General features: G+C 38.5%; 1 protein-coding gene across 2 annotated transcripts in view; it reads right to left on the reverse strand.

Annotated features, from left to right (window-relative positions):
- The window catches only part of mllt3 (MLLT3 super elongation complex subunit), a 107699-nt gene that overhangs the window by 48879 nt on the left and 33177 nt on the right, over nucleotides 1–25643 (reverse strand). The window contains exons 1-6 of one of the 2 annotated variants that reach the window (XM_047049339.1): nucleotides 19619–20062; nucleotides 6282–6364; nucleotides 4889–5032; nucleotides 4502–4540; nucleotides 4160–4282; nucleotides 448–1050 (exon numbers count right to left, since the gene is read on the reverse strand). In XM_047049339.1, the coding sequence (XP_046905295.1) occupies nucleotides 448–1050; nucleotides 4160–4282; nucleotides 4502–4540; nucleotides 4889–5032; nucleotides 6282–6364; nucleotides 19619–19682 (1056 nt within the window). In that variant the 5' untranslated portion in view covers nucleotides 19683–20062. Of the gene's footprint in view, nucleotides 1–447; nucleotides 1051–4159; nucleotides 4283–4501; nucleotides 4541–4888; nucleotides 5033–6281; nucleotides 6365–19618; nucleotides 20063–25643 lie in introns of those variants that run through there. The other variant, XM_047049337.1, reaches the window with a different exon arrangement.

Raw genomic sequence — 25643 nt, forward strand, 5'->3', positions numbered from 1 at the left:
TGACCCTGGCCATAACCCTGACCCCTGACCCTGGCCATAACCCTGACCCTGGCCATAACCCTGGCCATAACCCTGACCCCGGCCTTAACCTTGACCCCTGACCTTGGTCATGGCCCTGAACCTGACTCCTGACCCCAGCCATAACCCTGACCACGGCCATACGACGAATGTTACATACCCTTTTCAAAGACCTTTAGGAACTGTGAAATACCCCAAGAACCCAGTCAATCACCCCTTTAAAGTAAAAAGGCCTGTGACCAACTGAACATGTATTTTTTGTCTGACTGCATGCACCGAACCATGTTGTCCGTACCGTGAATTTGTGGTACAAATACATGTACTGCTACACCCCTATAAAGAAGGGTGTAAAACCGATACACTTCCACCTTCAATGTTTACATCAGTTATTAAAGATGCAGAATACATAAGACTTCAGCCTCTACTCACCTCTGATTTGGTGCATATGTTGCCCTCCATGTCCAAGTCATTAGGGTCCACTAGCTCCTGAAATTGTGGTAACGTAGGTGCTCGTGTAATGTCTGTCATTTCCATAGTGTTTATCCGCTGTTTTGCCATGCACATCTGAGATTTGTCCTTCAGCAGTTTCTTCTCCACATGATGTGGGTGCGGCAGGGAGCCTGTGCCCGTACCCGCTTTCACCGGTAACTCCAAGAAACCCTTCTTGCGCTTTTTGGTCACGTTGTCCTCATTATTGGAAACCAACAGTCGCTTGCTGATCCCTGGTCCAGTCCCATAGGAGAGGACAAACTTGGTCCGATGTTCCTTGGACAAAGACTTGGGCTCCTTAAAACCCATCTTTGGGTTTGACTCTGTATCCCTAAGTGGTTGGTTCTCTTTGGGTTTCCTGGAATCTTTGGAGGCTTTGCTGCTGGGTTCACTCCCACAGTCTTTGAAGGCACTTTTGGGTTCTTTAGAGTCTTTCAAAGGTTTTTCCTTGTGGTCCTTGGAGGGTTTGTGGAGTTTTGAGAAGCGGTTACTATTGGTGGTGGTTGTGGTGAGGAGCGTTGTGTTGGTTCCTTTAGTCCCATCCTATAATAAACATTGTATTAAATAATTTAACATTCTTAATCTTTCTGTAGAATTAACTAAAACAATAGGTTCTCAAAATATTTTGTGCAGAGGTAAGACATTTGTGGGGCGGTCAAGTATCAAACCTTATAGTGAGCAGTATTGGTTATTATACAAGTTTAAAAATACATATATACTGTACATAGTTTTCCTTTTCATTACCTCTCCAGCTAACATGCATTACCATGTAATTGTATAGCAGTTCAAGCGTCACTTTAATGTTACGAGATATTGCTATGTAAATAACATACACCCAGGGGAAAGAGTACTCAAAAGGAAAATAAAATTATCCTGGACAATTTACTGAAAGAATTAGATGGCAAAACTGTGTGGAGTGAAATAAAGGCAAGTCTATTACACAAAGAAATCAGGCCTGACCATTTTACATCATTTTCAACAGCACTAGCAGTGTGAGGGGAAATAATTCACACAGTCACACATGTACAACCCAAAAAGTAGTGTGACAGACATCTTGAGTGTATAGAGTAGTAAATGCGTTTGCGTTAAACATCAAAGCTATTTTTCCTGAGGTTGTGCCACAAGCACAAATTCATTGATGCAGTAAATCCATTAAAATGTCAAGAGTCTAGACGATGGATGTGTTATGACCTTTCAAAACTATCTCTAAAACCTTTTGTTTCGTCTATTTGTTCCTGACCCTGGAACCTCTGGTCTCAAAACCTGCTAGCCCGCTTACAGTCCTAGACTGGTTTCCATCCCCCACATTTTGGGATTCGTCCTCGAGGCAGAAAGAACAAAATCTATGAAGATAATTCAAACCTAAAAGTTTTAGTGGTTTGAAAGTGATTGTCTGCATCCAGCAATGATCACTTAAAGATGCTGTAAAGTGGAAGTGAAAATTAGTTTTAAGTTCATCACACCACAGAAGAATGTGTTGTTAACTACCCTTTCAAATTAAAAAAAGAAAAACACCGACAAGTATGTTAAATTAGGCTTTGAAATCGTGAGAAAATCGGCAGTCTTCATGCTTGAGACTGGGGGGTCATGTCGCCTGAAGGAGCTGAAGCTACTGGACATAGAAGGCAACTTTTCAACACTTACACTATCTGCACACAAACAGTTGTTTAGGTCAAAAGGCTAATGTCCTTAAGTCCCAGTCAACCAAGTACATCGATATTCTCAGGAAGAAAAAAAATCCAACCACGTGATGTTCGCCTTACTCATTGTTGCCAAAATATTACCAATTAATCTTTTAATTTTCAGTTACCTAATGTGCATGTCTAATATGAATCAACATATTTAACCCTATTCTCCTTCCATTATGGAATGAATATTGCTTAGTGTGCTTCTGCAAAGTAGGATATGGAAAAGCCATATGTTGATTGTGTGAAGAAAAACAAACAATGTGACACCACGAAATTGGTGTAAAATAATGGAGTAACGTGTGGTGTGTGCCTCTGCTCCAACAGTAATCCATCACACACAGTCTGTTTGGATTGGAAACAGGTTCCATGTGCAATGGGCCTCTTGTAATTCTGCCCTTGCCAGACTGTGCTCTGCTGGATGCAGTAAAATAAACCCTTTAAATTGACTAAAACTAACACGTAATAGAAGCAACATACCAATTTATTGACAAGTATGATTTACGAGTGTGACAGATGGTGCCCCAAAGTACATACTCATGTATTTTCTGCATAGATTGAAGTAGCTTTTTAAAGGAACCTATAGCCTTGTCACAAAAAAGTGTAATGCACTTGCATGGTTTCAAATTGACAGCTTTTAAAAAACTGAACTTACTTCAATACCGTTTTATTTACACATTGTGAAACCTTCTAAAACAATTAGTAGCTTGGGATTCCTGAGTGAAAATCATAGTGATTGACAGAGCAGTCAAAAAATATTAGTCCTAGCTTCAGATATAGACTCCTTGAAAATTCACAGATTTAAAACACAAAATGGGCCTCATTCTCGAACATTTTCTTAAGTTTCTTCTCAAATGTCTCTTACGGGCTTCGGAAAACAACGTAAGAAAAACACATCCGCCAAATTCATGAACCCTTGAAAATGTGTTCCTACGCACCAGAAGTTTTCTGAGCTGTGCTCCCCGGGAAGAGTTTTCTTAAGTTGAAAGCTTGTGCTCCTGAATTTGCATAAATACACGCCCCGACAGCTCCTTATAAGGGCACGCAACAACAGTGACGTGTGCAGTCAGAATCGACACAGGAAAGCAACAAGAACGCAAGTTATGTCCAAGCGAAAAGCAACCGGTGCACAGGTGTGCAACATCATACCAGTAAAATGAGCAGTGGAATTGTTCTCCACTGGATCTAACAGTGTGCACACTAAGCAAGGTTAATTATTATAATTATTTAAATCCGAGGATGTCTGTTATGGCAAGCCGTTTTATCATTTAACCAATGAATTATTGATATCCAAAATTTGAATTCTTGATATCAAAAATACAATTCTAAGCTATTTTAGTAAGTATGACAAGCCGTTTTATCATTTAACCAATGAATTCTTGATATCCAAAATTCGAATTCTTGATATCCAAAATTCGAATTCTTGATATCCAAAATGCAATTCTGGATATCAAGAATTCAAATTTTGGATATCAAGAATTCAAATTTTGGTTATCAAGAATTCATTGGTTAAATGATCAAACAGCTTGCCATAGTCTGTAGAGTTGAACGCAATCACCAACGATTTCTCATAACTTCATTAACACTTCAAACACGGAGAGTTTTTAAATGCAATTCCTATGATCCTTGTGGTTTTTTAAGGAATCGCATTTGTGACAACTCGGGCCGATTTACGACTGCTATTTTGAGTTCTGAAAGTCTTCTGAAGTTCAGAACAAATCCCAGATGAGAAAACTTTCATGAATGCAAAATATTTTCCTAAATCCAATTCAGAAGAAAATCCTTTTTAAATTCTTCTTAACTGCGTTCGAGAATGAGGCCCAATATTCTTGAAATTTCCAAATATGCATGGATTGTGGAGTAGGAGACTTTAAAGTGTTGAATACATCTGGAAGGAGAATGCATCTTAAGGCTCGTACATTTTAGGGCATACACTTTAGGGCTGTCCCTAGAAACCGCCAACTGACCTTTTCCTGCTGGAAAGATTTGTTCTTCTTAGACTCTGAGAGACTCACAGTCAAAGAGTTGCTTGGATGTGTCGACAGCTTGAGGTGCTGCCCAAAAGTGGATTCTTCCTGCAAAACCATTACCTTACCAAGACAAAAGGAAAATGTATATACAAATCCAATATTTAAAAGTTAACATCAAATTTTATATTTAATGATGGTCCAATGATGTGTAATGATGTCAGACAGTATGTCAGAAACTTCTCATTGATTTAAAGAAGGTATGGTACAATGTGCCGTTTAAGTGGAGCATATGTGATACTCTTTATATAACATTTAATATAATTTTATGTCAAAACTTACTTTAGAATTCTCTAAACTAGTTTTGTGAGGATCCCGTTGCTGTTGAAGACATAAAACAATTTACAACAGCAAAAAATATTTATATTACATTAAATTCTCCAAACCAATCTTCTAAACAGTGAACTCTCTCTCTCCTGACAGTTTCTGCAAATATCCTTGCGAGCAGATGATGCCTGACATGTAGCAGGTCCAGGGTTGCCAAAAAGATAGCAGGCACAGTGCTACTTTAAGCTACATTGAATCATTTCTGTGAAGCTTACATAACCCTCAGTTTCTTTTCACCCTAGAAACTCTCTAGAAATGAGTTTTGGTAGTTTAACAATGTGGATTTGTCCACCTTATCAATTTTTAAATAGCGTGGTCAACACCCCCCTCTCTCTCTCCTACCCCTCCGGCTTTCAGAAGCTTTCTGCGGAATTCCTCTGTGGGGTTGTTGAACGTAAGCTTCTCACAGCGCAGATGATTGACAGGTGGATGGCCTTCCAGGTGCAGGAACAGGTCGTAATCAAAACGTACTTTCCTAGGTTCTTCCTGAGGGGAGGAGTAGCCAAGAAAAATCATTGTGAATGTATCAATTTGGAATTGAAGATAATCTCACAGTGTGATGAACTTTATGATGGATACACTTGGTGTCACTAAAAGGTTTGTGTATTTAAATGCAGTTGTTTAGTGACACCCAAGTAAGACTAAAGGCACATGTCTGTGAAACAGTTTCTGTTCTTAAAAAAAATTGATACATTATTTTGAGCAAATACTGCATAATATTCAGGCATACAAAACAGGTCAAGGGTTCTTCCAGGGGGCATGCTCCCCCGGAAGAAAATGTAAACCTAAAGGTGATAGTCTCACCTAAAGTTAAGGAGTTTGCATGCCTGAATATTGGTCAAACTTTTACATTTGTCCTATATATTACTTTTATAATTTTTGCAAATCAAGTGTTATGAAAAAGGCCTTCAAAAATTATTGCATGGAATTAGAAAGATTAAGGCCGAACCCCAATACTCTGTCTTACCCCTTCCCCAAGCCTTTAGTTTACCCCTAGCCCTTGTGTCTTGAAACTGAGGGGTATAAAGTGAGACACCACTTGGTTACGGTTACGTATATGGATGTCTCCAAAGAAAGTAGTGCTATGCACTAATATCCCCAATGTTTTGGTTTTTTTTCGCTGCTAATGGACTTTAATTAAAACTGTAGACACGCAAGTCCATTCAAGGCTAATCAGAGAGATGCGGGACTGTTGTGCAAATCAGTAATGTAACGTTAGCGTAGCAAACTAGCGATTTTTACAAACATTGCAATTAAGAACATGGTTGCAGGTACATTGTACAGGATTGTGTAGAGCACAAAACAAGACTGTCATATTTTTTATCAATTATTTAAGCCGAAAATATCACATTTATGGGACTATGGGTGATCTGTCCACCGTTGTTGCAGGTAGCGCAGTAGCAACATACCCCTTGGTTTCAAGTAAGCTCCCGAGCTCACCAGGGGTGTACACCCCTTCGTCAAAGCCTCGATCAAAAAGAGTATTGGGACACCACTTACTCTCATGGGAACGCGCAAAACTAAGGGGTAGGGGTAAGACAGAGTATTGGGATTTGGCCTAATGTTTGATTATATAAGATACATAAAAAAGCATAACACTCATGACACTTACTGTATCAAGACCATTCATTTCTTGCAAAACATAGATCCCAGTATGGAAGAGGAAATTAAATGGAATTGGTTTTAATGGTACATGAATATTTGTAAAGAGCAACATTTTACTGTATACCGTTACCTTATTTCTGAAGTACACTTCAATGGGTAATATAAAACCGGCGTATCCAGACTCCTCCACTTTGTAGGGTGGATCCTTGCACACTGAAATCCAGAAAGGAGCAGAGCATGTATTTTATCAGGCTTTTATTTATGATCACGATGAAACACCACTGTACCATAAAGTACTAAAAGAATAGTATTATTCTACGACCACTGAAACACTGTAAAACTATGCACTTCTGATCCTTGGTCTTCTATTGTACTTTCTATATGCACTATTTGTATGTTGCTTTGCATAAAAGTATTTGCTAAATGAATAAAATGTTATGTATTACAACTGCAAATATTCAAGGTACTGTCGCACAATTCTCCATAAAAATTTGCTTCTGAATCGCCTACATAAGATGTTATTTGGGCAGAATTCACTGAAGGAGCCATTTATGTATTTGAGACATGAAACAAGGGAGATTCCAGTTCCCTTTAGTGCCTGTGAGATTTGTTCACTACACAAGAAGCATCTTAGACGTAGCACTCTCCTGAGATCTCATTAGACTAGTGCCATGTCTATCACATGTGACATGTCAATACCAGAAATTGTGTCCCAAATTAGATGTCAAGAAAATCATCTGTCGGGAATTCAGCCCAACTGGCATTCATAAGGCTGTACATTTGGTTCACATCAGGCTTTTCAGGACAAACAACCTTCTGTCATGGGCAGGTGTCCTCCTTGGGGGACAACTGTTTGTCAGAAAACCCATCCCAGATGATTTTGCTGCAGTAGTGTCAGTGATTAAGGCCATCATTGTAAACAATAATTTGTTCCTCATAGAATAACATTGATTCGATAATAAGAATAGAATAACAGGGTTGTTAAAAGCATACAACCTAGAATCTGAATACGGTCGGTAATACAGAGAGGTGCAGTCCATAGGCTGAACACAATTATATAGTAAGAATAGAAGAATATAAATTAAATTAAAAGTGAATGGATGGGGAAACACTGATTTTCAGAGATCTGAATTAGTAGAGCATCTACATTGGCATTTGTGAGTTTGGGTTAAGATACATGGCAGAAAAGTACAGAATAGAGACCCCAAATGATAAACTATTGGCATTAGATAAACAACAATGCTGCAGAATATAAAGTACTCACTGACGAATGCATTATTCTAACAGTGTGCCAATGGTTTTAATGTACATTATTCTCTAACAGGGAGAAACTTACAAATATTAAAATACATTTTCCAAGTTTCACCTACAGAGCACAAATCTAACACCATAATTGACGCCCACTCCATTACATGGCTTAAAATGCTAGACAGGGGTAACGCCTTTCAGAACTCAATAACGCTGCACAAATATTGTGAGTAGTGACTAATCATGTGACTAGGTCAGGTTTAATTACATACAGCTAAAAGCTTCCCTTCTCCATAACATATTTGTGTAATAATAATGTCAGTCGAGGTTGAAGATGAGATGAACCACACATAAAACACTGGGATAGTGTTAAAATGTATGTGCTCTGAAGTATTTTGAAAATTGTTTACATTGCAGCAGCAGATTCTGAAAAATTCTCAGCGTGGGTAGTATTTCTGTTACTTTTCTTTGAAATATGTATTTCAATTACTTTTGAGTATTTTGTATTTGAAGTGGCTGGATAAAAGTTGAATGCAATTTGTAATAACATACTTTAGCGTGGCGTAATTTTGGATTGTCAAAATACTGAAAATCTATTCTGTGATTCATAAACATAAAATTCCCAAATTATGAATACACTTACCCACACACACACTCACATAGTGATTGTAAGGATTCCTAAAACTACTGTGTTTTATTACAGTATGTACTTTATAAAAATATTTAATTTTATTGTGAATCAATTTTTTTATTGATCCGTGACCCCAAGAATCAAATCAAATCATGAGGTACCAAAAGATTCCCACCCCAAATATATATATATAAATATTTGTTATTATTATTAGAACATACCCATGTTGAATTCCATATGCAAACTCATATAAAAACAATTGATACACAATTGATACACAATACTCACTCAGATTGCCAGTTTAAACAAATCAGAAAAATAATCGGACCAGCTGACTAAAAGCAGAATTCCCATCTCTTGAAAGCTGCCCTGCTTGACTTTTTAAATGTAGAATTGACTGTAAAAGTGTAAAATGATTAACTTTGTGACATGACGTGAAGACATGGTTGCCGCTCGACTATGCGGTCTGTACCGGGCGACATTCTCACTCAAAATTCAAGACTTTCGTGACCCAAATCAATATTCTGATGCGACAGATCATTGGGTAATCGCTTTTTCTCCTAAAGGCATGTCCTCCTCGACGGTTTTGGTCTTTTAAAATCTAACTATTTGTATTATCCGTGTGGTCCTTTAGCCATTTAAAATGCTATCCTTTCCCGGTTTTCTGCAGCCACATTGCGCGCGCATCCCGATTGTTTATACAAACAAATAATTGTATATAAATAATACAAATAATAAACTATAATTTCATGGTGAGCTTGCATTGGTTGCAGCTGGGCCATTTTAATTTTTTACTATGTAACCTCCAAACCCATTGTTTAAACTAATTTCAAACATCCAAACAATCAAAGAATTTTCATGTGTACTTCAATTTTACACCTGAAATTTTGGTATATTTTAAATAGACTGCATATATTAAAATGAATGCGTTGCTTCTCATTTACAATTCAAAACACTAAGAGTGAAGGGTAGAATAATCACACATTTTAATCTAGTCTGAATGTCCCTTGATTTCTTTTTGTCCCATAATCTTTTCTGGTGGAATTTCTTTTGGGTAAAGTGGATCGCATTGCTTGGTGCAAATGTTTTTTTTTATTATTGAAAACAACATTACAATCTCCTGGCTTTGACGAGGGGGCGGAAAATTTGCATCGGCTGTGTGCTTGGCCATCAAGTGGTATTTCAGACTGGACGTGCTGCAATGATAGCTCAGATCACAACGACAAAACACACAGATCACTTTGGTCTTGTCAAAAGAACCATTTGGCAACTTTTAAAAAGTAAACTTTCCATTCAGAATCTTAATGGCATCCATTTCGGCGTTTTGCTTTCGCCATCCACTTAAAACTTAACGTTAGCCTACTACTCTTTACAGTGCGTTCACACTGCAGCGGGGCGGGCAGAGCGGGGTGTCAGCTTCCAATTCATTTTCAATGAAACCAGGCGTTGACGCTCGCGTAGGGCATTGTGGGAAGGCGAGCAGGGCGTCGACGCTAGCGTAGGGCATTGTGGGAAGGCGAGCGGGGCGTCGAAAGTTGGATTTTCTCAACTTTATGTAAATGAGGAGCGTGAAAACGCTAGCGTTGGCCAATCGGGTTGGTTTCTTGTTTCTTGTAACGTAGCAACTGTTGGTTATGGTAAACATTTCTAGGTTTGACAATTTCAAGATGGAAGAGCAACTCATCGCATGTGTGTCTACACACTCAGTCTTGTTTTAAACGCCTCTATACGATTAAATAGACGTTAAAATGTATACCTGGCGCAGGGTTGCCGAGGTTGTCGGTGTCCCTGGTGTGTTAAATTCAGTCTCGTCACTTTAGCTAGCTACAGTACGTAACCTAGCTCTAAATTTCTTCTGTGCTAGCTGCGTACTGTTTTAGTCTAGCTACAGTAGTCTAGTTTACCCGGCACACGATTGACATTCAACGTTGAAATGCTGGTTGGCAGTCACTCGCTAGCCATACAGTAAATGTGTAGTGGCTATAACCTAGCGAATGTTACTGGAATTTTTTTTGAAGTGCTGTACAGTACTGTAGCCTTTAGCCTAGTTGACAAGATCATGCAACATCTAGTCAACATATGATTCCTTGCATCATGCCGTGTAAAAGCTGTATTTTGATCGAGACAGGAGCACCTAGACCCCGAAGCCATTTGTTTTGAGAATAATGGCTGGCCGATGAAGTTATTGGCTGGCTAGCCAGCTCAGCCAAAACCTAAATAGCTGCTGCAGCCGCCAAAATGTTAATAGCTACAAATGGCTGAAGCTGCCACTTCATGTCTACAGATGTGTATGGTATACTGATTTACTAGATCTCAATATTTCCAAGTTCTAAACAGTGTTTCCTCTAGGGTTGGGATTTTTTTTTTTGCAGTGGGGGCAGGTCTGTCCGCCCTATCAACAGACGTGCAATTTACTGTAGCTAGCAAGGGAAGAACACCGTCCGTCCGTCCGTCATCTGCCGCTTTTCCGGGGATCGGGTCGCGGGGGCAGCGACCTAAGCAGGGAGGCCCAGACTTCCCTCCCTCCGGCCACTTCCACCAGCTCTTCCTGGGGGACCCCGAGGCGTTCCCAGGCCAGCCGAGAGACATAGTCCCTCCAGCGTGTCCTGGGTCTTCCCCGGGGCCTCTTCCCAGTGGGACGTGCCCGGAACACCTCACCAGGGAGGCGTCCAGGAGGCATCCTAATCAGATGCCAGAGCCACCTCAGCTGGCTCCTCTCGACGCGGAGGAGCAGCGGTTCTACTCTGAGCCCCTCCCGGATGACCGAGCTTCTCACCTTATCTCTAAGGGAGAGCCCGGACACCCTGCGGAGAAAGCTCATTTAGGCCGCTTGTATTCGCGATCTCGTTCTTTCGGTCACTACCCATAGTTCGTGACCATAGGTGAGGGTAGAAACGTAGATCGACTGGTAAATAGAGAGCTTCGCCTTTCGACTCAGCTCCTTCTTCACCACGACGGACGGATGCAGAGCCCGCGTCACTGCGGACGCCGCACCGATCCACCTGTCGACCTCTCGCTCCATTCTTCCCTCACTCGTGAACAAGACCCCGAGATACTTGAACTCCTCCGCTTGGTTCAGGATCTCCTCCCCGACCCGGAGATGGCACTCCACCCTTTTCCGGTCGATTACCATGGCCTCAGATTTGGAGGTGCTGATTCGCATCCCAGCCGCTTCACATTCGGTTGCGAACCGCTCCAGATAGAGCTGAAGGTCACGGCCCGATGAAGCCAACAGGACCACATCATCCGCAAAAAGCAGCGACCCGATCCTGAGGTCACCAAACCGGACCCCCTCAACACCCTGGCTGCGCCTAGAAATTCTGACCATATAGGTAATGAACAGAATCGGTGACATAGGGCAGCCCTGGCGGAGTCCAACCCTCACCGGAAACAAGGAAACAAAAAGTTGGGAAGAATACAAACAACGAAAATCACCAGTTAACTTAATTTCATAAAAATAAAAATAACTATAGGCTAATACAATAACAGGCTTGAATAAACTGACAACGTCGGTTATACGATTTACACTTCTTAAGGAAGCACACGCAATCTCAACATGAGGAAACGCTGCTAAAAGAGTAGCCTACAAAAATATCGATAACTAGTCCGACACAAAGACAAACGGCATTGTAGTCCTGACAAAACGGCATTCATACTTCCAAAAACTGAAGATCTAACAAAAGTCTGAGTATCCAACGTAGAAATTAGGAAAGTATGTGAGAACAACACAATTACCGTTTCTAGTTGTTTCCGCCATTTCAGCTCAGCGTGAGAGAAAAATGCATTCTTTCTTTACTGTCTATGTGTCTATGATCATCACTATAGGAAAACGTGCAATTTTAATTGGTCATCAATTCACTGAGTCCTGTGTATCATAGCAACGAGCACGATAATGTGGCGAATCCGGTGTGCAACATTGATTTAGTTTATCATTTATTTTTTGTGTGTGTATCTCTATGTGATAGATAGAATTATTGTTTGATGCAAACAATTTCAGCTGTCTCAGCCAAAAAATATCAGATAGCGGCTCAATTTGGCTGACAAAATTATTAGCTGGCTTTCGCTCAAACTTAAATGGCGCCGGGGGCTTCGGGGTCTAGGAGCACCTATATATGAATAATGATCGCTATTGTAAAAACATGAACCCAAGTCTGCACACTTGTCCATGACACCGTTTTACAAAAAATTACAACAGTGACCTTAGAGAACTACAACTCTGTATGACATTTTTTAACATGCCCCCGAGCGTGGTGCACTGTGGGAAGGCCAGCGGTGCATAGCGTTAAAAAACGCTGCAGTGTGAACACACCGTTAGCCGGCTTGCAAGCCCAAAAAAGTCTGTGCGGCGTGCCTGTTGTTTTGTTTCCGGTCTAGCTAGATCCGGTATGGCGTTGCGTTTTTCTAACGTCGCTAGTTGTTGCAACAGCATGTGAAAAATGTTTTACAAAGTTTGCTAGGCCAAAAAGTATGTTCATTTTGTGATAAAATAATGTATACCGTTAAAATGGGTTTGCGTTAACGCCGTTGACGTGTTTAATAGGGCTGTCCCAGACTAAGATTATTATTTTATATATTTTCTTTACAAAAACTTACATTTTCCCGATCTGACTCAATGGCTGCTGGACATTGCAGATTCAGCCGCTAATAGCCTCCTAATAATAAGACTAGTATCACCAGTCCTGTTGTAACCGAATGCCGATGGTATTTAGTATCTCTTACAATGTACTACAAATAAAAAATATTGTTTGTTTAACATGCAAATCAGCGAGCTATTCACTGCCTGAAAAAGTGCAGCATGCAAACTTACGTAGAAGCCGAGAAGATTGTGTCTTGGCCGGACTAAATTATGTCATTCGATTTGGATGTGATCTATTTTTTTTTCTTTTTCATAATTTCTTTTTGGCAACAAAAAGTTGATTGTATCCATAGCAGACAATGTTACTAAATATATATAGGCCTACATTTTGTACTACTATGGCTACTATGTACCGTGAGCTGAGCATTGAAAAACATTAACTAAACACACACAGCATCCTACCATTTCTTATTGACAATTACATTTACTTGACAGTTCGATAAGCAGTGCTAAGGCAGAGAGGACTTTAAGCCGTCTGAAATTGATAAATAGTTTCATGCGGTCAAGAATGGGAGAGGAGCGCCAGTCCAACTTAGCACTGCTGTGCATCAAGAGGGACAACAAGATTGACATTATGTAACAAAGTCATCGCCATATTTGCTAACGACAAAAACAGACAGATGATGATTTAAATAGACAAGGGCATTTGTTGTGGCTTATGTCTGCATTGCCTACATCTGCCTTTTTAAACTAAAGTTAAATAATGTGTTTGTGTTTCGACCTGTGTGTAGGCTATGAGTTTGCTGGTTTTGAATATCCCAATACGTCAGTTCGGAAAAGAAAATGATTATAGTCTAATGGAATTTTAGTTCAATTGTAGCATGCCGACTGTACGTGGCCTACTGCAGTGCACGTCACGCATCATGGGAGCTTGGTTTGCGCATATAGCTCGACCCAAATTGTTGCTGAAAGAATTGTTATATAGGCCTATGTTTGTTGATTAAAAGTTGTCACTGTTAGGATGACTATATGCTACTGTCTTTCACCTCATTTTGGGGGGCTTATGACCTCTTCATTGAATTTGAATGTATTTGGTAAATTGACAGATCATTAAACCCATGGTATGCATGGATTTGTGTAGGCCTACATTTTTATGGCACATTATGGGCTATGATGACTGAACACATTTATTATAGGCTAATATGTGCCGTTCACAATAGAGGTTGCCATTGGTTACTTGTTATTGCTATATTTTATTGCACTGCAAAATATTAATAACGGGGGGCCCCCCAATCAGTTTCCGCCACCCCTGAGACACAACCCTTGCTCTGCCCCTGTAATAGGCATATTCATTTTTCAACCAAGTGCGTGTTAGCATGAGCGAAGTAGGACAATTTATGGTTTTCAGGTGGTAGGCTACATCAAATTCAACGTCGAACTATAAAAAATTAACCGTTGTTGGCAGAGTTTGCAGTCAAAGTTTTTTGAGTCAACGAACAAAAATCTTAGTCGACCAAGAGCATATCGACCAGAAAATCGACTAGTCGACTGAGTGGGGACAGCCCTAGTGTTTAACTAAATACTTATCAAGGGTGTGGGGTCAAACATCAAAATGAATATTAATTACAACATTTACGAGTACAAAAAAGTTATCAGCTACTCACATATTCCATCACTCATTTACGTCTTCCATCTCACTCATTCGTTCCAAGTGTTATTACATCTTTCTCCATCCCATGTTTGTCTTAAAACTGTGCATGCAACTGTGCCTTTGTCGTCCAAAATCTCTTAAATCATGACTAGTTTCTCAAAGACTGCAGCCAGTTGAATTTCAACTGAAACGCTTGTTCCTGGTGTCGACTGGACTTTGTGGCACACGACTTTGTGGCATAGCTTATTCACAATAATGTATTATACGTTAATATGATGGCACACTATCAGTGACTAGATAGTGTGTTGGTGGTAGGCCAACACAGTTCACCAGAAAAACCTGAATATTTCATCAATTCTTCAACCTTCCACAAAACAATAGCAATGCATTCGGGAAGTCCCCCCTCCTCCTCTACTGGCACTGGAGACGACTGACATCTCAATTGGCTGATATCTCCCCCCACTGTCTGACCCCAACTTTGTGATAGTCAGTTGGTTACAATGGCAAGAATGTTAAAACAATCACTTTTAGCAATCTAAAGACCATATTACATAGGATAGTCATAGGCTAGGTTGTAAATCAATCGCTATGCTATTGTAAAATACATTTGTTTATTATTCTTCGTACGTCACTTATCAAATCCGAGATCAAATGACACATCCAAATGACATCATCTTGCCAATCATGATCTGGCTAATGAGGTTCTTCGTACACCGCTGTTGTTTATGATTATTATAGCTGGATTGAGTTGTCTGGGATAATTGCACGTTCATGCGTTGGTTTAAAAGGGGTATGCATTGATACTAGAAACCTTGATGCTATTGGCTGCCTTGAAATCTACCTATTTGCATTACTCCTAGTGAAATGTCACTTAGTATCAAGTATCCCTGCAGAATTGATTACATATGCTCTTTTAAGCATATGTATTGGAAAAATAATAAACTAATTGCTTTGAATGAGGGAGAAAAAAACATCAAAGACAACAGTTTTAAGGAGATATCTTGGTCAATCATTATCAGCATCCTTAGTCTTTCTAATATTTTTAGTATAGTGGTCTATTTACCATGATTCTATTTACCATTATTCTCAGTGAGTTATGACTACTTGATCCTGAGTGAAATCCAGGTATCATATCTGACCCACAAACTGCAAAAGTATCATCACTTACAGCAACATGCTCTAGCAGGCCATTGATATACAGGTGATGTAGCGATGATGATCAAATAGTTCTACATCTATACTCACTTTTGCAAGCCTGACCTGACCTTGTCTTTATCTAATTGTGCTCTCCTTTAAAAATCTCTGTAACCCTCCATGCCTCTGACCATCACATTGTTTCTTCATCCCTCCCCCTAACCCCCTTACCTCAAACCATAGATCAATTTCTATATAGACCAAGCATCAAAGCTATTTCATGATAGCGTGGTTTTTATGGAAAGTGCTCATTGGTGCATTCAAACTCACAAAAACAAGATTTGATCAGTGCTATATTGAACTTCCGGCTCTTTAAACTCTTTAGCAAAAGACCAAGATCCATTGGGACCTTTGCTTCAAGTTGAGGAGCTAGGGGAGGTGGATGACCTCAAAACCCCCTCAAGCAACTTCTCCCAAACACTTTTTTGACTGACTTTATCCTACACACACACATCAGAATCAGAATCAGAATGGGATTTATTCGCCATGAAAGTTTGCACAGACAAGGAATTTGCTTTGGCAGGAAGGTGCATACAGTAAACATATAGGAATCTTAAATTTAAATATGTGGTCTAACTATACTAAGGATACATAAACTAGCAATACTAAGTGGAATACAATTAAAATATAATATACAATAAGTAAAATATAAGTTGCCAATTTACAATATACATACCAAGTGTAATGACCCTCTTTCCTGTTCTAGTTCCCATTGACTTGACTTTTACAACCCTCTCTGCTACAGTTCTGTGCTCTCCAACAAACAGGTCCCAACATACCAGTCCACATCCCCGCTTTCTCCTTGGATGTTTGTCTAGAGTTGTGTATATTATTCTGTTATGACAGGCAGTAAAATAATCTCTTGTTCTTGACAAAGACTGATACATCTACGAACATGGAATTTGAGCTTACGTTGAGCAAAGCAAAGTCATTCTCATTCAATAGTCCTCAACCAAGCATTGATGATATATTTTAGCCATGACCACACTGTAGGTGGTGAATTGTAAGGCCGGAGATGCTTCGTGCTTGTCCCCGGCTTGGGAAATGCCATTCAATTCTGGTTAGATGTTCAGGGAGATAATTGACTCGTTAATATCTAACTCCAATTTTAGAAATGTGGACAAATGCGTTACCTATAACCTTGAGCGCTAAAAAAGTTAATGACATGAAACTCTGGCGTAGGTAAAAATTGTCTGCTTGATCAGAGCACCGACCTTAAAGAATGCATACTCACTAATCGGTTGTTTATCTCTACTATAATACGGATTTAACCACCGACCTAGTATGTAAACCGATCACTCAGAGGCTCCGGTAAATTCCTTCAGAGTGTGGAGATCCACTGTAAGTGACTCAGAGGCCTAAAGTTAAAACCTACTTCAAAATAATCAGTATTAGCCGCATCAACCATACTAGATAACAAGTTTTCACCGCCCTAGCGTGATATATACGTTTCAAGGAGAACAAGTAACTTAAAATGCACAATTATAGTTTATTATCTAAATAGTAAGATAATCAATACAATGACAATGAAATATCATCAAATACAAAACAGACCTTCAGAGCAATGGTTAACAAAGGTATTCACAATGAAGCAGGGCTCTCAAGTTTTGAAGACAAGCTAAAGTAACATTCTCTCCAGCCGTGAAAAACTGATGCAAATTATCTGGGAAACATTTTTTAACAGCAGTCAAGTTGTCATTGTTTGTGTCAAACAAGTTGTGAATTTGTTGTAACATTAAAACAGGAGATCATGACTGTGCTCAAAGTGATGATCGAGCTCCAGCGGTTTGCTTTGTAGGTGAACAAAACTGTCGGAAGACGTAGCAGAATCACGAAAAATTACAGGATATGCTTTTTTTCCCCATTGGTTGTGGCATTAAATCTTACCCAGATACAATGGTGCCTATTTCCGATTGGCTATTGTGTAGACCCTTTCTTTTTTTGATTGGCTGATAAGTGGCATGCTCGACTAAGAACTCCAGGGGAGACGCGCTTGATTGCCGGTTCCATAGTGAGAGTGGGGCGGCCAGAGGAATTTTGGTTGGGTGCTGCGAAATCTTAAATATATTGTAAAAAAATTAAAAAAACTGCGTGAGAAATACAATGTGTGGCGGGAGGGCGTGACTAAAGACCAAAATGGTCTTTAGTCACTTGAGAGCCCTGATGAAGACTAGGCGCCTAAACGCACCGGAGCTGTATCGTAAACAGAACTCTTTGGTAAAACTTTTCCCTATATACACCCAAACCTGACGAAAATGGGGACACCGACCATATGACAAAAAGGTTTTCTAACACATACAAGTTCAAATTGGACCATTAATCAAGGCTATAATAGACCTGGTGCCCTTGCAAGACAAGCAGGGATGTAGTGGGGGCCTTTTACGCACCTCCCGAAATTCAGAAATAATGTAAAAATAGGCCCTGGACTTTCATCCAGACTGGCCCACCAGAACCGGCCCTCCTATACCCCACCACAGCTACCCTGCTGATGCATCCACAGTCTGTGTTTGATGTAATGCAAGTTAGGGAGTGTCTAACAGGGAATGCAGTTCATGTGAGCGCGCAAGCGAAAATCTTTGGCCTTCATTTGAGCGTAAAATAGTTTTTTGAGCTTTTAGTAAAATAAACATATCCGTTTTTCAATTGGTAAAACCTTGTTTAGTGAAGATGATGTATTTTTGTCTCAGTCTTGTATGTTTCTTAGCCTGGTTTTCGATCGTTATATAGTCTACTAGTTATATTTCGATCTCAGTGCCACTGTCGTGTGTAAGCGAGACAAAGGGGGGCGGGGTAAGGGCTGCACATACGTTCATTTGGAATTGACCAACCGGCCTTGGGGAAAGGGGGGCCGGCCAATCGTGCTCCCACTCCCACAGATGCCCGCGGCTTTGCCGTATACGTTGCCGATACGTTCAAGCCTCAATTTGATATTTCCAGGCATGACCGAACGGTCGAGGTTAGTAAGTTGTTTATTATATGGCATTTTTATCTCTTTTCATTTTGTAAATGAAAATAAATGGTAGGCTAATTGTAGCTAGCTCTCAAGTCTTTTCACGGTGTGTTTCAGGTGTTGCCTAGCACCCAATTACTTTTGATAGAAAGCAGACAACATGGTTCTGCTAAAATGGCTTTAATTCCAACACAAACTAGAAAAGGTACATTTCCTGAAAATGTGTGTTTGCTGCGAACAGTTGAAAAGATGAATAGTGAAGGTTTTTAAAAGTTTGTAAAAGAGGTATGTGCTTTAAAAATAAAATGGTGAAAAAGTGTTAAAAGTATGTCTGTCATTGTTATGCATTGCAATAATTTCTTACTGTTGACAAAGGAGAAAAAAAGAGTCTGGAGTCTGGAGCTATTTTGGCCGTTTTTGAGTACCTTTGATTTGGCCTTGATATACTACATAAAGAAATGTTTGTCATACCAATGTTTGGTATCAAAAGTACTGTTAAATTAAGTTTTTCACTTTGGCATACTTTTCAACATACTGGACCCAAACAAACAAAAACACAAGCTGCGTGTGGGAAAATGATGGTTTTATGACTATAATACACACACACGCTCAATGAAGCCATGCTAGCCATGCTAGAGAGTCAGATGGCTGAGCGGTGAGGCTAGTCGGGCTAGTAATCAGAAGGTTGCCGGATCAATTCCCCGCCCCAACAAAATGGCGTTGTGTCCTTGGGCAAGGTACTTCACCCTACTTGCCTCGGGGGGAATGTCACTGTACTTACTGTAAGTCGCTCTGGATAAATGACTGAATGTAAATGTAAATGACGCATTTCAAAAGTTTGAAATTGAAGCACAAGTTGTATATGTGAACTTAAAAAGGTAAAGTTTAGATATAATCAAGCTATTTACAAAGAGAGCAGGTCTATCCATATGCACTGTTATTCATGTATATTTGTCAATAAAAACTAAATATACAAAATATGAAAAATTGAAAAAAAAAAAGTTGTCTGAACTACCTTTTTTTCGCCACTAGATGTCATACTTGGCTCATTTATAACTTTCTTTGATGTCATACTTGGCTCATTTATTTTCTTTCTTTTAAAAAATTCAAAGATGTAAAAGATTCAAAAATCAAGATGTTCTGAGGCATTTGTACTACAGTGAAGTAGAATAGAATAATATAATAAGATAAACGAAAGCAATAAATATTTTTCTCACCTCTCGTCGTAAACAAAAATGAAGCTCTTCTTGCTCTTCGGTTGAAATAACAAGTTGACGGCATGTTAGACAGCGTGTTCGCCTCATTTCCCCCCAAATAAGTCCAAATATATAACTAAACTACTCAAAATCGCCCCATAATAACTCAAAATACTTCGAAAACTAGTCATAATAAACCTAATTGTTTTTTTCTTAGACGTCTCTTTGTCCTCTCGCTTTCTCCTGCATCCTATAGCTATGAGTCAGCAGAATCCACAGTTTTTCTCCGTTTCATTTTTGGAAAAAAACGAGAAAAATATTAAAATAAATGCAACGCGTGCATAAAAGAGCGCATTTTTTGACGGACTTTTTCATGAAATTGAAATGATCATATCTTAAGTTTTACTTGGCAGATTTACAAAAATCTAACACTCAAACGTAGCCTCAGGTCTGCACTTCCGCATGAAATCGACGGCAGCCCTCTGCTTCACTTGGTTTTCATGCTGCGTGGTCCTAAAGCCGACCTGCGCTCTGATCGTGCCGGCGCGATCACCGACTCGGAAGAGTTTTAAGCGTTAAAAGTATTAAAGAATGAAAGATTCCCTTACAAAAAATAAATATTTTAAAGTATACTATAAGTATACTAAAATATGGATAGTACACTTTTAGTTCACTTTTGATATACTTTTAAGAAGTATGCTTAGAAATTGTTCACTTTTGATATTCTTTTAAGAAGTATACTTAGAAAATTGTTCACTTTTAATATACTTTAAAGTATGCTTTTAAAATTGTTTACTTTTGATATACCTTTAAGTATGTTTGGAAAATAATTCACTTTTGTAAGAAGTATACTTGGAAAAAAGTTCACTTTTGATATACTTTTAAGAAGTATGCTTAGTAACAGAAAATGGTATCTATTTCTTCTGGAGTAGGATGTACATTTTGTATTATTATACAGCAAAAACAGTCAAAACAATTTTACAGTAGGCTACATTACAGGTTACATTTTTTAGATCCATCTCATTCTAATTATTCATGTCTATGAAAATCTATTATGAATTTTTTTTTGGTACTGAAGCTGTAACCTTAATTACTGCCAAAACATTCTGAAGGCCTATACTCTATACTACACTAATAATTATCAATTGGAGTATTAATGGAAAAAATCGAAAAAGCTACCTGAGAATTGGAAGGTTATACTGTCAAACTGACTGAAGAACGAAATAACGAAGTGAAAAATTGAAGATAGCGTGGCTCATTGGTTGGTCAATTCCCATGATGCAAGACAGTAAATAGTGTTAAAATTTGCTGATAAGTTTGCCGTTTGTTCGAAATACAAATGTAACTTCATGAATTTTGTTTTTTAAATGTGTCTGCTTAGAGTTAGTGTTTTGTTGCGTGGTAATCGTCATTGTTGTGCTAGTTTACCATTGTAACCATGAGTTAAATGACTTACGTTCCATCAGAACAGCTAGATTCGAAAGACGTCAATGTTTTTACAGTAAGTATCTGTACTATCAGAATCTAGTACTAGATAGACTATCAGAATCTGCAGTGTAAGTTTGTGAGGGCCCCCGTTCTCGCCATGTGACGCAAAATCTGAGGCGCTTGAGGGGCTCCTAAACATTTTAATTTACTAGTAAGTCATAGTAAAATTACATTTATTAAGTTTACTTCTTGAGGTACTTACAGTAATTGAAAGTGTTCTTGAAAGCATTGCAAAGTATACTTTGAGGCTCTTAAGGAAATATACTTCATGAACAAAAAGTGCACTACACAGGTTACTTTAGAGTATTCCAAAGTATACTTTGAAGTACTTTAGGAAGTATACTTGATCAACTGAAAGTGCACTACACAGGCTACTTTACAGTATTCAAAAGTAAACCTTGAAATACACTGTAAGTGTACTTTAAAGTGTACTAAATGACGTAAAAAGTGGGCCAATTCAGTTTACTTAGTACAAAAATGTTATAAATAAGTACACTGCTAGTATACTTTAAGTAACATGATAATAGTATACTTTTTATACTAAGTATACTTACAAAATACACTTGAAGTATACTTCTTTTTGTAAGGGCTGAGAAACAGAAAAAAGTTTGAAGTTAGAAAAATTGACAAATTTAGTGATTAAGATGTATATTGCGTAACAGTTATCGATATCATAGCAGACAAAAGTAAGTCAGCAGTATGAAGGTGAAAAAAAGAGTTGCTTTGAAACCAAAATGGTGAGACAGTGTTAAAGGCATATTTGTCATTGTTATGCATTGCAATCTTTTCTAACGGTTGAAAAAGGAGAAAAAAAGAATGATGAAAAAAAATCTTGAAAGAAAATCTTATATAATTTCGTAAATGTTAAAGCGTTATGTTATGCTCTAAAAAACAGTCACCCCCATTATCCTGTGCAATCCCACTCAACACTGGAGTTCTGCCGCGATTGGGAACTGAACATCAGCTCCCTCACCAAGAAAGCACAAGAGGATGTTCTACGGCAGCTGAAGAAATTCAACCTGCCAAAGACAATGATGGTGCACTTCTATGGAGCTAAATCAGGGCCAAATGTTTTGTTAATTTGAAAAAGAAATCTTTAGTCGAAAATCTAAAGCTTGACATTGAAAATGTACGTTTGAAAAATAAAATAAAATTGAATAAAATGTCGATGACATTTTCGAATAATTTTGACTAAGTTATTATTTTTCATTTTTCACTTTCATATTTTCACATTTCATGTTTTCAGATTAAAAACTTTTTTTTACGGCTTCCTTTTTTTTTTTGGAGTTTCACTTATTATTTATGAGAGTTTCAGTTTTTTTTATTGAGTTTCAGTTAATTTGGATTTTTTTTTTTTTTCAGACCTTTGGCCCCAATTTTACCTAGGGGGCGTGGCTTCAACACAGAGGCGGGAATTAGGATTAGTTCCCTACGCAAAATCGGGGCCAAAAAAAAAAATAAAAAAAAAAATAAAATAAATGAAACTCTAATAATAAGTAAAAAAAAAAAAAATGAAGCCGTAAAAAAAAAAAAAAAAATCTGAAAACATGAAATGTGAAACTGAAAATATGAAAGTGAAAAATGAAAATTAATAACTTATTCAAAAGTCATCTACATTTTATTCAACCTACGAAAAAAATTGGTTTTCAATGTCAAGCTTTAGTTTTTCGACTAAAGATTTATTTTTCGAATTAACAAAACATTTGGCCCTGATTTAGCTCCATACACTTCTACTTCCACGTCTGTTTGAAGTTTCTTGGCGAATAAAACGCATTCTGATTCTGAAAAGTATTAATAATTGAAGGATGTAAAAACAACAGTTTGAACAGTGGAACAGTGTTTCTAGCTCTTAAATATAGTGATGAAGAGCGTTGGCCAATCGCATTGGTTCCTTGTTTCTTGTAACGTAGCAACGGTTGGTCATTGTCAGCAAACCTACAATCTAGGTTTCAGGTTCAAGGTGGAGGAGAAACTAATCAGTCACAGTCCTGTTCAGACACTGAATTTAAAGATGACATCAAAATAATAATCCGTGGTGCAGGGTTGCCAATGTTGTCGCTGTCCCTGGTGAGTTTTTTAGACTTTTAAATTCAAACTCGTCACATTACGTGACTTTGCTGTGCCACTACAAATGCAAGCTACTCTCACTCAGAATGCTGCTGCAAAAAAAGCGGAACTATTGTGGGTGGTAAATAAGATCATGCTACATTTAACCAGTGGATCATTTCTTGCAAGTGTGTCAAAGTGGTATTTTACAGACTGTATTACAGTAACACCGTAGGCGTGAATAATGCATGCATCTTCATCGTCGTCCATCTGGCATCGGACTTAAGCCGAAGAAGCTAGAGAGAGGATGCAATGGGAGATTTCCTACAGTAAGATAGATACTGCTTCAAATTGAAAACGGAGACGATCTTTTGATTAAAGACAAGTTCCTTTACCTCTGTTGTCATTATCGCCGATAAAAAGTAAATACTGTTTGGAAGCATTTGTTTGTAGGTAACGAACGATAGACGTAGCTAGTTTCGCCGTTCTATGGCAGCTATGGTGACAGTAGCTAGCCTTGTAAGCACTCGTTACTAGAATGGCCATAACTTTAAAACAAAATATAATATTTCAAATCTGTCTGCTGTTCTAGATTGCCCAACACAATTATGTATAAATGTATCAACTCTAACATGGCCTGTATCTTGTATTGAAAATGTTCTCGCCTAATGGATGGTGGACTGAAAAAACATGTTAGTCAAAGCGGAGCAAGCGGATGTCGTGGGAGAATTCCTACTATATTACATTTACATTTAGTCATTTAGCAGACGCTCTTATCCAGAGCGACTTACAGTAACTACAGGGACATTCCCCCTGAGGCAAGTAGGGTGAAGTGCCTTGCCCAAGGACACAACATAATTATTTTTGGCTCAGCTGGGAATCGAACTGGCGTGTTCAGATTACCAGCCCGATTCCCTCACCGTTCAGCCACCTGACTCCCCATATTAGATTTACTGCTTCAAATTGAAAACGGAGAAGATATTTAGAGTAAAGACAAGTTTCTTAACATCTGTGTTCAATATCATCAATTAAAAGTAAAAACTTTTAAGTTACGAAGCATGTGTTTGTAGTATGGCCAGCTGCAGTAAGCCTTTCGTGAACCCCGGTTTGCTATTCGTGACGGTCAGCTATAACAGTGTTGAGCTTCGATTTTTTCAGATTTCTGTGAAACTTGCTTCAAGAAAACTGATCTAGCTAGATTATGTCAACTTAAACTCAATGTACATATCTTGTTCGGCCAAATTGGTCGATTGTGGAAAAAAACTAAACGATTTTAGTTGTGGAGAGCCATCGCGCTAGTTTGGAATTGCGTTATCCCACTCATCACTTCAGTGGTCATAACCTTTAAACAAAATAGTCTATCTTAAATCTATCTTCTGTTCTGAATTCATGACAATATTACGCACATTTCATACACTCTAACATGTCCTCTATCTTGTATTGAAAGTAGTTAAAAATGCCATTTTCTAAAAAAGTATTGACGACGGAGAAGATTTTTGTGAGAATGGCTCAGTGAAATCGTCTTGAAAAAGGATGATTTGCCTAACAATCATAAATATTTACATCATTAGAAAGCCCTACATCTTGTTTTCAAGGTATATTATTTGAACAAGTCTGCATATTCAAGCAAGAAAGTGTTAAACAGTGTAAAAAATGGACTCGGTGAGAACAGTTCTGTCAGTGCATGACGTCACAATTGAATTTGACAAGAAAATTCTGAACCATTGAAACCCATTCATTTTTTTAAGCACTTTAAACTTTAATAACTTTACTTTTAAAGTTATCTGTGAGAAAAGTAATAGCACACTAAAGCAGTTCAGACTTATCAAGTGAAGTTTGAACGGTGTTTCTAGCTTAAACGGTGTGAAAGGAGTAAAGAAGCAGTGTGGTAGCTGAACTGCATCATCTAACCAAGCTAAGTGCTTAAATACAATGAGGGAGAATAAGTTTGAACGTTGTGAAGCAATCAAAGAAAAAGTTGAATTTCAAGAGGCAGTGTGGAAGCTGATCTGCATCATCTAACAAAGCTAAGAGCTTAAATAGCCTACAATGCGGGAGAAGCTGAAAGTTGAACTGTTAAAGAGAAGAAGAAGTAGGCTAACTAGTTGTAACACTATTATTATAGTTTTAACAGCTTAAATTAGTTGGGATTGTAATATCAGTAGCAGATGTAGCCTATCATTGAGTGCGTTTACTCGGCTTTCTTAGTAGGATTCAATTTGTTGATTGAATGAAACATACAGGAAGACACGGCGACACTTTTTTGCAGAAGGATGATGGTGCAAGTTTTGTCCGTGGAGCATACAACGATTAATAAAAATTATAATGTAGACGTGTTTGAGTAATCGCATAACTAATTACACATTAAAATGGAGTAATCGTATTATTGGCATAAACCGACAATGGCAATCGGGTTTCTCATGGTCAAGTGAACGCACTCAGTGGCGTAGTAGAACAAAACAGTACCATTAGCATAGTAGTTAGTAAAAGAGATATTAGCAGCATCTGCAGA

The sequence above is a fragment of the Hypomesus transpacificus genome, chromosome 25 (assembly GCF_021917145.1).
Source record: "Hypomesus transpacificus isolate Combined female chromosome 25, fHypTra1, whole genome shotgun sequence".
Taxonomy (NCBI): Eukaryota; Metazoa; Chordata; class Actinopteri; order Osmeriformes; family Osmeridae; genus Hypomesus; species Hypomesus transpacificus.